The sequence below is a fragment of the Netta rufina genome (assembly GCF_964035555.1).
Source record: "Netta rufina genome assembly, chromosome: 4".
Lineage (NCBI taxonomy): Eukaryota > Metazoa > Chordata > Aves > Anseriformes > Anatidae > Netta > Netta rufina.
In genome coordinates, this window is record NC_140127.1 from 63,179,988 (window position 1) to 63,192,506 (window position 12,519).

The following is a 12,519-nucleotide window of genomic DNA, read 5'->3' on the forward strand; positions in this document are numbered from 1 at the left end:
ACGTCCTTTAATCCATTTGAAATTGCTGGTGATACTTAAACAAACACAGCACCTTTGTTCTGCATTCCTCAGTAAGAGCCAGAACTAGAAAACAGAGTTCCGTAACTGATTGCTGTGACTCCTGTTACAATACCACTACACACTAAGACTGCAGGAAAAGGATTTAAGAAAATCCACATGGTGCAATTTTTACATAGAAGTAGTACACTAAGCTGTTTTTTTGGTGCCAAAAGCTTGTGTAACCTGACATTTCCACTGACCACAACTCAAGGAGTGCGCAAACAGCAAACACGTCACCACCAATGGCCAAGGTATCCTGCAAAAAGTAGGCCGTTAGCCTAATTTAATCAGAAATACGAGAGGCAATTTAAACCTTCCTCACCCAATCACTTACGTGCCCGTATGAACCCTCTCAGATGCGTAGGTTCGGCTCATGCCAGCCTCCTGCCTGGCACACACGGTGCAGTGTGAGCCCAGCCCTGCGATGCCTGTGCAAACAGCTCCACCAACACAGACGGAACTTTAAACACCAAACCCTGAATCAATAAAATGACGTGCCATTGGGGAACAGCTCTCCAGCCACACTGGTGAACAAGCGGCCACTCTTTGCAAAGGAAAGCTGCGGTAGTAAAACTCCAGAACAGGAGCAAGAGTTTGGAACAGAAAATGTTTTTTAAAAAGTGTGAATCAGGGAATCTCACACTGACCCTCAGCTGCAGAGAGATTCTGGGCTGCCATCCAAGCATGTTAGGGGAGTGCTGAACCATTATTATGCAAGTTACCTCGTTGGGCAAACCGCCCTGAGCCCTGCGTACAAGCAGTACAAGTTGAGCATCGTTAGGAAGAGACCACCACTTTCCGACAGATCTGTCAGCCTGCATGAAACCCCTCAGGAGGGTGGGGAGCTAAATTGACCAAAATCAACTGAGAAATAAGCTCCCCCCTGAGAAATGAGCTACCCCACCATATATATTTATATATATATATATATATATATATATGCTTTTTATTACCAGTAAATTTCAAGAGAGTTTGCTGAATAAATGGATAGAGATGCAGTATGATAATGATACTTCTAACATACATTGACTTGAAAAATATATATGTACCACGTTTTGGCAAATAGAGACCTATTTCAGTGGATTAACCCTGTGACTTTAAAATCCACGGAAAGCCTTTTTTTCCACTCCCCTTAGGAAGCCACATTTCTTACGTTCGAGACATCCATCCTGCTTTACGTTCTAGCTGCACAAAAAGCATTTCAATGGAAAAATAAATAAATAAGTAAAATCGAAGCCACCTTCTGAAGCCCAGAAAACACATCCAGGAGGTGCTCACGAAGTATATAAAACCGAAAGCGGACAGGGGGGTATTATTCCATATATATACGGGTGTTATTTTTATGGGTACAGAAGGAGGCAGTCGGGGGGTGCTTTCCGTGGCGAGGTACTCCCCCGGTGCCGCATCCCCCGAGCCCATCCCCGCACACGGCAGTGCGCTGGGTGCCGATCCGTGCACACAGCCGGCCCCCCCCGCGCTGCTCCTGCTCCCCGCACCCCGCCACCAGGGCGCCGGATCTGGCCCCGAGGGGACCGGCGGCGCCCGGCGGCTGAGCGAGCGCAGCCGGGAAGGCACCGGCACCGGGACCGGGGCCGTGTTTGGGGCCGGGGCCGTGTTTTGGGGCCGGGGGCGGTGCCGTGCTTGACGCGGCGGCGGGGCGGAGCGGGGGCCGTACAAACGGGCTGGCGCCGGGCGCTGCTCGCAGGAGGAGCGGAGCGGGCGGCAGCGGGCGCTCGTTACACCGCCCGCCCCGCCGGCACCGGGAGCGCTTCCCACGGCTCCGCCACCGTCTCCTCCGCCGGTACCGGCACCCACGGGCGCCCATGGCACGGCGCGGAGGGCTCTGCCCCACGGCTCCGCGCCCCCGCGGTGAGTGATGCGCTGGAGGGGGTCCCGCAGAGAGCGGCCGGAGCTGCCCCGGGGAACGGGGAGGGGAGATTGGGGCGGCGGTATTGGGGTGATGGGGGAATTGAGGAGCGGTGCCCCCTGGGGGGGTGTCCGGTCGTTGGCACCCGGGGGTTGGCCGCTGCCGGGGCTGAGCTGCCCGCGGCATCTGCTCCCGGGGAGCGGCGCGGAGAAACCTGCCCCGCTTGCAGCACCGCGGTGCTTGCACTTGCTCACTGAGTCAGGAGCCGGCAGGTTTCGCTTGTCGTGGGAAGGAGGAAAAAAAAAGAAAAAAGAATGGGGAGAAAGTGGGGGAAGCGGTCAGCAGGACCTGAATTGCAGATCCATCCAGATTTGGCCCCTAGGCACTCTCTTTCCTTACCGCCTTGTTTTTCTTGTAGCTAAATGACAAGGGCATGCAAAGCCAGAATGGCAGGGTGTGGAAACGGCGTGGCGGAGCGCAGGGCTCCTACCTGACAGCAGAGCAACTTGCAAAAGCTCCCCCGAGCATCTTTGATCTGCTCCCATGCTGAGTGCCGAAGCTGGCCAGGTGCAGCGTGCTCGGCTGCAGCCTGCCAAGCTGTGCAAGGCTGGAGGGCACAGCCGTGAACTCGAGCTCACCCTTGTTTTGCCTGGAATAGGCAAGCTGCCTGGACTAGCACAGGACAGGCACGGGGGCACTGTAGTTCTCCGTGTGTTTTTCAGGGTTAAGGCTAGGAGAGGTTCAAGGCTATGGGGGGTAAAAGGATGCCATGAGGCAGGGGTGGTAGTTCCCAGCTGGAGAAGTGCTGGCAGGGCATTGTCTTGGTTTGGTCTTGTCTTTTAGTCATACAAAAGATTAGGGAAGGGCACCCAGCTAGGTACAGGCAATTCAATCACCTCAGCTGACTGCAAATTAAAGTGTATGACTCCTTCCTCTCTGTTAGTGCAATGAGGTCAAGGCTTTTGAGTTCAAGGCTTTCCCTGTTCCTAGACTTCCTTTTGGACACTGGGGAGCAAAAAAAAATTATTAAATATCTGGGAAGTCTCATAAATACCAGGCTTAAATGGCATGGGGATGGGGTGCATGCAGGGACCATCGTTCTGGCACAGGAGAACCATTCATTGCCCGCTCCCACTGCAAGCCTCTGCAGTGTTATGTGGCAAGAGAAATCTCAACCCATAAATTGTCTTGCTAAAATGGCCTTTCAAACTTAATATGCAAATTTTAAATTACTACTATATTTTATTTGCTAGCATTTCTTGAACAAGTGTATTTCCCACGTTGCTCAGAAAAGAGCACCTTTTAAGAGTGCAGCTACTAACATCAGCTTCAGTTAGCTCTTTCCTATCCACCCTGTCCGCACCCACCTTTCTTTTTTCCTCCCTGTTTTTTTTGGAAAATGCAGAGGTTTTTGACATTACGTCTCTGGTCGGCAGCAGATTACACATGTGAAGCAAAGCCAGCTACTGCAGTGGAAAGGCAATAATTTAGAAGAGCAAATTCTGACCCTCGAATTGCCAGTCTCTGAACCATGTCCCCTCCTTTTGAGGATACTACCTTGGTTATTCCAAATTAACCATGTGATTACACAGACTTTACTGAAAAGCAGAGTAAATGAAAAACAGTTTTCCAATGCATAAGAATACATACATGTGTAGATACAGAGAGGAAGACAGAAATGCTTTTTAGTCTCACGAGGGGGTCTCTCCCTCCCTCTTCCAGGAATGCTGCCCAGTGCCAAGAAGCTACCAAAGCCCCAGATTGATGCATTTCCCTGAAAAGTTTTGATAATTAAAGAGAGCAAGAAAACTGAGAATATCCCCGGGCAGCCCAAAATGGAAGATCCTTCTGGGTCACATCACTTCTTACTCCAGAGTATCAGGGTTCCCTCCAGGTCACCAAACAGTGCTTCACTCAGTAAATGGATTGGTTTAGTTAAGTCTAATGCAGTGGCGACCTCACCAGTACTCTGCTCCAGTATTAATCTAAAGTCAAGTAGCAGGAGGGTGGCAGACATAAATCAGCTTGGAGTATGATCTCTAAGGTTACTTAGAGGTTTATTTGTTTGTTCATTCTTTTAGTTTTTATTGTTGGTTTCAATGACTTGCTGCATTTGAGATAGGGCCCACATTGACAGAGAGTGGTAAGAAGTTGCTTGGCAGGGGTAATGAAACTGGGATTGTTGAATATGCTGTGTTCCCTTTTTCAAGCCATTCAGTTCAGGTGAGCCTTTGTATGGAACGGGAACAAGATACGACAGAGCTATCCTTTCATACAGGTTGATTTCCTGGGGAAGGTTTCAATGAACTAGAAATCAACTTTATTAACTGTGCAATAGATCTCTGCTTCCCAGTCAGATTGTGACCCATTTTGCTTGGGAAGTGGGAAAACTTCCAGATTTTGAATTTAATGTTTGAGTTTATGAGGGTACAGAGAAGGCACTGATACAGTGGACTTCCCGCTCCCTTTATGAAGGACAACATTTGAGTCCTGCAAGATATTAAGCAATTGCTAGAAGAAGGTGGCAAGGGGATTCCATACAAGCATTCAGTACAAAAAATATCTGTGCATCCTGAGCTTCTCAGGTTTATTTTTATTCTGCTGTAATGTCCCATTTTCCTTTTACCTGCATGAGGTTCTCTGAAATGTAGGGTATTCTCTCTTCTAAAAATGTCTATGATTTCCTGGCATGAAACATTGCAGTGGTCCCTTCTGACCTTTTTTTTTAAAAAAAAAAAAAAAAAAAAAAAAAAGAGTGCATGTTATATATAACTACAGTCTATTATAAATTTGCTACTCTATTGCTCACACTGGAGCTGAACTCCTCCTTTAGAAGGCACGAACCAGTGACCTAGCTAATTTGTATAAACTCTATTTATCACAGCAGGTGCAGAAATATAGCACATCTCAGCCAAAAATACTTCCTACCAAGTCAACCTTTCTCAGCTTGCTAAGTTCTCCTAACCAAAATTTAGAGACTTTTTAAGGAATATTTCTGAAGTCTTAAAGCCCGTAGACGTTATATCATCATAACCACACTGAAATTATGATTAGATTTCATAACATGCTGACTATAAAAGTTAAATCCATGGTTTTATCTCTTCTGGTTAAGCAGTATTTTTTAATATAATTTATGAAATGTAGTTTAAGTAGCTAGGCAGTATTGTTTAGGCACTTTAATACAGATTAATACAATTTCTTACCTTTTCACCTCCCCTCTTAATGCACAGATGGCTTTTTAATATATAATGAGATCAATAGTTTATGTACCTAGAGATCTATGGCTTCAGTAGTATACAGTGCTATTTGACTTGTTATAATTTTCTCTATAACACTCACTAAAGTAGGCAATTGCATATTATTAATTAATAGAAACTAAGTTTAAACATTTCATTGGCAGATGTTTCTTAAAACTTTTTTAAAATGTGATTTGACAACAGTGTGGAGTAAGTGTGGGAAGCATTTCTTCATGAAGAGGACATTATGAGGGAGTTTAATAGTTAAAAACATTTTTTTTCCTTTGAAATATATTCTGCATTTTGCTGGTTTATAAACTAGATCAGATGGGGAAAAAAAAATAAAATTGCGCCTTTTCAATTCAGGAAAAGCTCTTGACTAAGCTGTAAGTGATTGCCGTGTGTTTTATGCTAACTGGAGACAAAATGTCACTTGAAAGAGCTCATATAAACAACTGAAGAATATATATTATGGCAGACACCATCTATCCTGGGAGGGTAGGAATATATACTGTTCGTATCAATGACTTGACAAATTTCAAGTTCAGTTAATCTAGTTCAGATTTTTTTTACAAATGTGACCCTGAATACAAATGTTCAGTTCACTGACTCTTCATCAGTGTAGAAGGTTGTTTGTAGGGTTGGTTAACTTGATTTTGGATTTCTTTTTCCTGTTATAAGAAGCCAGTGAAGTAGATCTGTGAGTTGTACCTCACAGCTACTTTTAACCAGAAATGTCAATCTGACTACTTTTAACCGGTAATGTTAATCTGACTATTGAGTGCCTAAACATGCACTTCTAGAGTAAAGGAAAATAAACCCCACAAACTGTACTGAGGTTCTGTCATGTCTACAGTGCCATCATCCTGTGAAGAGCAAAATTTCTCCCTCCAGTTTTCAGCTCTGATCTCCCTCTAGAGACAAATCTTAGCAACTGACCTGTAGTTCTCAATTGGGCCAGACTGGGTTTTCGTAGATGTCTGTGCAAAGATCCCCCCAGCGAAGGGCTTCAGCTCTGCAATGAGAGAAAGTGAGATTACCTGAAATTTATTGGGGGTCTTCCTCACTCCCTGGAGGACCATAAAAAGGTACAGCTTTTGTTTAGTGAAGATGAAGACACCTGCATGTGAATGGTAAGGATATAGTCGTTTTTGTAGTCTGTGTCCTGGCAGCAGCTGTGCGTGTGTGTGGTGTGTGTGTGTTGAGAGATGGTCAAAAGCGATAAAATAGCAACACATCTTTCAAAGAGCACTGTGATATACTTAAAAGTCACTGAAATATGACAGCTGTACCCCTCATACTGCATTTAGTGAGAAAAGGTTCCATTTATTTCTAAATTACTATTAGTTTTGAAGTGGTTATAACCTTAATGAAAGCTGATTTGATTGGCAATGTCCACACTGAATCTTGTTGAATAAACAGTATGTCACATTTAGCTAATTAATTGGAGAAAGCTGAAGAAAAGATTAAGAAAAAGCAATCAGACTTTTTGAATAGTCTTGGTGTAATCTTCAAAGCGCCATTTAGCATAAACTGTGCTTCTTTTACCAACTTGTTCGTTTACTTGTAGCAAATACAATAGTAATGACTGTCAGTTAAATTTCTGTATTAATCTGGAATACAAAGTCACTGAGTGCAGTCATGTATGCTCTGCATGACTCGTGGAGGCAGTTAAGAGAATTCTTAAAGCAGAAAAGTAATTTGGCAGAGTGGCTGCTATCAAATCTTCAGTGCATGCTTATTATTGTTGAAACAGTTTTTCAGACCTACAAATTATAAAGCTTTGGAATACACATTTGCATCATTTTATATAAACTGCTGTAATTCCAGCCACCAAATTGTAGATCTGCATAAAGCATTAAAGAGGGCAGAAGAGAAGAAAGCTGAACAGCAACCAATTTGTAAGCAGTTTTATTCCTGGACACCACTTTGCCTACACAACACATGTTTTGTGCAGAATTTAGAGGGACACTCATGTCCATTGTGTTGCATTAGTCTAACACAACACAATAATTGGTCCAGGTATCAGACCTACACAGTCTGAAAGAAATGAGAGGAACAGAAAGAGATGACAAACAAAGCTTTATTGCTAGCAAGTAAAGCAACAATAGCACGGAGGTACTTCGAATGGCATAATTACTGACATGGTTCATTGGGTGTGCATAAAGACAGTAAATGCTACAGATCCTGATGCATGCATGATATGCACCTGAACAAATAGTTGGGGAGGAGGAAAAAAATCAAATTCTGTATGTCTGAATTAGAGGGTACTTCCATGTTATTCTGAGGGCTCACACTGCAACTGAAGACAGTTGTTTTGTTTACTTAGAAGATAATATTTCCCCCCCAAAAGTACTTCAGTTAAGAAGACTACCTGACATCAGTCCCTTGGTATCACACCTGTAATATCCTGCAAGTCTGATTTTGAAGAGTGATGCCAGCCAAAATAAGAGTAGAGCTACAGTTAGAAGAAACCTTTGGTCTTATTTCCCTCAAACATTCCCATGCTGTACTCTGCCATGGGGAGGCTTGAATAAAAAAAGTTGGCAGCTGAGTACTATGCAAACTATGAATTTAAAAACAAAAAATCCCAATGAATTGGTATATATAGCTCATAAAATTAAAAAAAAAAAAAAAAAAAAAAGTGTTCCCAGCAGTGTGTTGTCATTAATATCTGAGACTAGTAGCTCTAAGTTAATGTTTCCAGAGGAAGACTGCCTAGTATGCAACTTGGCTACTAGCATAGTATATTTCAATCTGACTGCTAAGAAATAAGGGTTCTTACTATTGGGCTTTTACTTAACTCCTTTCAACATCAATTCAACCTGTTCCTCACTGAAATCCTATTATGCTTTTCCATTAAGGTGTTAGGACAACGACTCAGGCTTACTATTTATGGAGCTTGTAACTCTTAAAATATACTCTGCAGTAAGTGGCTATTCCTTTAATCTGTGACCTTAAAATTCAGGAAGAGTTGATGTTTTGTTGCTTTTATGTTCTGAGCTGCCCATCATTCACTGATCTAATTATACCACTTGCTCACATTGCTTCTAAAATATGGTGGCAGCATGGCTCAATGCGGACATCCAGCACAAAGCAAAAATGTACCTATTCTTAATTGTCTGTCACCCAGTCCACCCCTGCACAACACCATTAGTGAGATTTTCTTCTTGAAACTGACGTAGATTTAGTTGAGAATGGTGAAGACAGGGAAATAATAGAAAATTAATGACAGCCAAAATGTAGCTCCTCCAACCAGATAAAACTCTTAGCAGTGACCAAAAATGGGAGAACAAATTCCTTTGCAAAGTTTTCTCATATCAGACATCACAGAACAGCCTAGGGCACAGCTTTGTGTCCAGGACAGAGCATGGTCATGAACCCAAAGCCTGCAGGCACCTGGAGAAGCACATGCTTCTTGATTTCAGGTGTATCATAGGCATATCATGGCCCTTTGCTTCCCTCTCCTCCCAGCCTTAATTTCTGCTTCCTAACAATACCACTGCCTTGCAGCCATTTAAAAGTAATTAAAAAAGGGAAAGCAGAAAAGTAATAATCAGTAGCAAACATCAGGAAGCAAGCCTGCTTCATTCAGGATGAAGTCATGACCTCTGTAAACGCAAAGCTATCAAACAACTTTCTACATCACTTGGAAACACATCATTAGTCCTTGTCACACAGGGACTTAGCTTATTGTGGAAAAGTCATTAGTATCTTTTCAGATTCTCTGGAGAATTTCCAAAACCTAGCCCTTGCATTTCCTCAGGTTGTTCATATGTAATCTCATATTTCAGCCCTTGGTAGTTACTACAGTACGCATTGTTCTGAGCTTAAATTTATAATTACAGTAACCTGGTAAGGCAAAGCAGTCAGATGCTCTGCCATTGTGGCTTCTACTTCTACATGGAGTTAGACAATACCACAATCATGCTTACACCAGCCTCTGCCGAGCTTACAGGACTTCAGAAAGCCTCCAAATTTATGGAGTTTGTATACACAGCTAGCTCATAACATGACAATCTAACAGGTTTGCTATATATGAGGCCATTACCATTTCATTTCGAACACTGTGTTAAGAAACCTGACCTTTACCTTGAATTTACAGAATCACAGAATGGTTAAGGCAGGAAGGTATCCCTGGAGGTCGTCTGGTCCAACACACCTGCTCAAGCAGGGACACCTAGAGCAGGTAGCTAGGCCCATGTCCAGGTGGCTTTTGAAAATCTTTTTAGTTGTAGTATTTAGTAGCCTTTTGATAAATAAAGAGTAAAGATGTTTACATCACAGCAGCTTGCTGTCAGACTCTGGAAGTGATCTTCAACAATATCCATTGTGTATCTTCTTTCCTGAGTACTTGGACTGGGACCGCAGCTCTTTTTGCATTTTGTTGATGCAGTCCTCCTGTAGTCTGCAGTACTATAGCAGCAGCAGAGTACATAGCACCTGACTTTCCTCAGAGACCCTAAGCACAGCAAACGAGTACTTCATTTAAAAGTTATACAAAAACTCGCCTTTTCCTTGGTCTACTATTCACCCAGAGCTCTTCTTAACTTCTATGGGAAGGTCACGTTTTTGTAGAAAGTTCTCTTCATATATTGTTAGCCTTTTTTTCCCCAGGAGGCTTTACTTTCAGATTGCCATCATGTGATCCCTTAGGAGACTACAAGACCATCTTTAAGGAAGCTATCTTGTTCAAGCCCATACCTTTTTCTTTTTAGGTTTTGTTTCTAAAATAGACCTATTCTTGCAGATTTAAAAACAAATACCAAAAAAAAAAATCTCTTGCAGTAGTGGTTCAATTCCACTGAAATCAGATTTAAAAAAATAAAAAAAGTTACCTCAGAATGAATCTTGGGTGGAAAAAAAAAAAAAAGATTCAGAATGTTCATGTCTCCTAGTGACTGGAAATCATTTTCTCGTGGCATTATTTTATGTGCCTGTCTTTAAAGAATTTAATTCTATCCAATGATTTATGAGCCTAGAATTGGGAAAGCTAAAGAAGTTTGTTCAGTTGTGAAAATCAAAAGATACTTGCAGTGTGGCTTTAGTAGTGATATATCAGAGTATAAAATAATGTGCTTCTCTTCTTTTTTTCTCTCAGCTAAGTTTCCGTTTGAGAAATACGCATCCACTCAGCAAAACAAAAACAAATTTTAAAGGTTGTTCTCGGTGGAAATCACTCCATGCCCCATTACCTGCTTGAGTGAAACCAGACTAAGAACTTCTGTCATGGCAGCTTTTCTGCTGGGAGCTGTGTTGCTTATTGTTCAACCTCAGATAGTGCCTTCCAGACCGGCTATCAATTCAAAGGCTGAGACTTCTGCTCAGTCTGTTCAGAGAGAGCTTTTAAAGAAAACATCTCAAAAAAATGACTTCAAGGAAAACATTCATTCTAATGGAACATGCCGGCAGCTGCCACAGACTATCATTATTGGAGTGAGAAAAGGTGGAACAAGAGCTTTGTTAGAGATGTTGAGTCTTCATCCAGATATTGCAGCAGCAGAAAGTGAAGTTCACTTCTTTGACTGGGAAGATCATTACAGAAATGGATTGCAGTGGTATATTAATCAAATGCCGTTCTCTTATCCGCATCAGATCACAGTGGAAAAAACTCCAGCGTATTTCACATCACCTAAAGTGCCTGAAAGAGTTTATAACATGAACCAATCTATGAGACTACTCCTTATTTTAAGAGACCCAAGTGAGAGAGTACTATCAGATTACACCCAAGTGTTCTATAACCACATGCAGAAGCACAAGCCGTATCCATCCATTGAACAATTCCTGATTAAAGATGGTGAACTCAATGTGGACTACAAGGCAATAAACAGAAGCTTGTACTACATTCACATGCAAAACTGGTTGAAGTATTTTCCCCTTGACCATATCCACATTGTAGATGGGGATAAGCTAATCAAAGATCCCTTTCCAGAAATAGAGAAGGTAGAGAGATTTTTGAAATTATCACCGCAGATAAATGCTTCAAACTTTTATTTCAATAAAACTAAAGGCTTCTACTGCCTAAGGGACAGTGGGAGGGAGCGTTGTTTACATGAGTCAAAAGGACGAGCACACCCACAAGTAGATACCTGGTTACTTGAGAAACTGCATGAGTATTTCCATGAACCCAACAAAAAATTTTTTGAGCTCGTCGACAGAACATTTGACTGGCACTCATTTGTTGCAAGTTAGTGGTGAGCTTCAGAACCTATGTTCCAGTGTACATCTAGAAATTTTTAAAAGGGCATTTACGCTATAATTTATTTGTAAAAATACGTAAATACTTCTGTACAGTATTAGATTCACAATTGCCATATATACTAGTTATATTTTTCTACTTGTTAAATTTGAAAGCATTTTGTATTGTTTTTCATGGTTGTTAACATTGTGTATGATGTGTCTATATGAAGAAACTAAATTATTTCACTGCAGAAGATGCTCTCGAGAATGTGTTGTCTTTTTAATAAATAAGAAGTTCATTTCAACAAAACCCTTCAAAATTCTTTGAATACTTCTGTCTTTCTGGACTATTCTGGACTTTCTCCTCTAATTGTTAATGAATATGCTTAGTTTTACATTTCCATTTTTCTTGCTTTAAAATGTGGTCTAATTTCTTTTCTTATCTGAAAATATTGTAATTTGAAAATTGTTCCATCCTGCTTCATAAAAATATTTCCGGATAAAGTGGTACTTCTTGCACATGTTGGGACATGCACAGCCAAAGGATGATGGAAGGCTCTGTATCATAAAACATGCTAACAGCTGTACTTACTTTTATAGTTAATGCTATAACAGTTGCTCCTCAAATTCTTTGGCAGTACCATGCTAGTTTCATTGCAATTTTTTAAAGATTCTGTGGGGACCAGCTCATAAAAACACAGAATTAAGTGCAGAAAAATAGTCAACCTGAAAATTTTCTACAGTCGATGAATGTACGTATACTTCATAATGAAAGAAAGAGGTTTGAGAGAAGAATTTAAGCAATATGGGGAAATTTTAATGGTTGCTTATGACTGTTCCTGAATGTTATAGCACACTTATGATTTCCTATCACTGAAAATCAATGCTTACACCAGAAAAAAATTAGCTGGTCTATGTTCTAGCAAGCAGCAGCTTCATTCTTATAAATATTAACACACTTGTACCCTAGTGAAGGCTATTTTCTATGAGATGAGCAGCTGCTTCATGCAACTGGAAAGTGCTCATGGACTACTGTTCAATTAGTCTCCCTTCAGGAAACATGAAGCCAAGTCCTCATTCCAGCCTGTGTGTCATGGAATTAACCCCAGTCCCAGGAACTTTTATGGTCTTTCATCTGCTAAAAATAGAAGTTAGATGTTAGTACATTTGTAAAAT

General features: G+C 41.6%; 1 protein-coding gene across 1 annotated transcript; it reads left to right on the forward strand.

The window, feature by feature from the left end:
* Positions 1-1,787: 1,787 nt before the first annotated feature.
* HS3ST1 (heparan sulfate-glucosamine 3-sulfotransferase 1) lies at positions 1,788-11,615 on the forward strand. Its single transcript, XM_084285650.1, has 2 exons — positions 1,788-1,929; positions 10,265-11,615. Exon 2 carries the CDS (start codon positions 10,393-10,395, stop codon positions 11,353-11,355), a length of 963 nt encoding a protein of 320 aa, XP_084141776.1. The 5' UTR covers positions 1,788-1,929; positions 10,265-10,392; the 3' UTR covers positions 11,356-11,615.
* The last annotated feature ends 904 nt before the right edge of the window (positions 11,616-12,519 follow it).

What these genes read in the sequence shown, in the direction of transcription:
- HS3ST1 (XM_084285650.1), top strand. Translation starts at nt 10,393, where the DNA reads ATGGCAGCTTTTCTGCTGGGAGCTGTGTTGCTTATTGTTCAACCTCAG.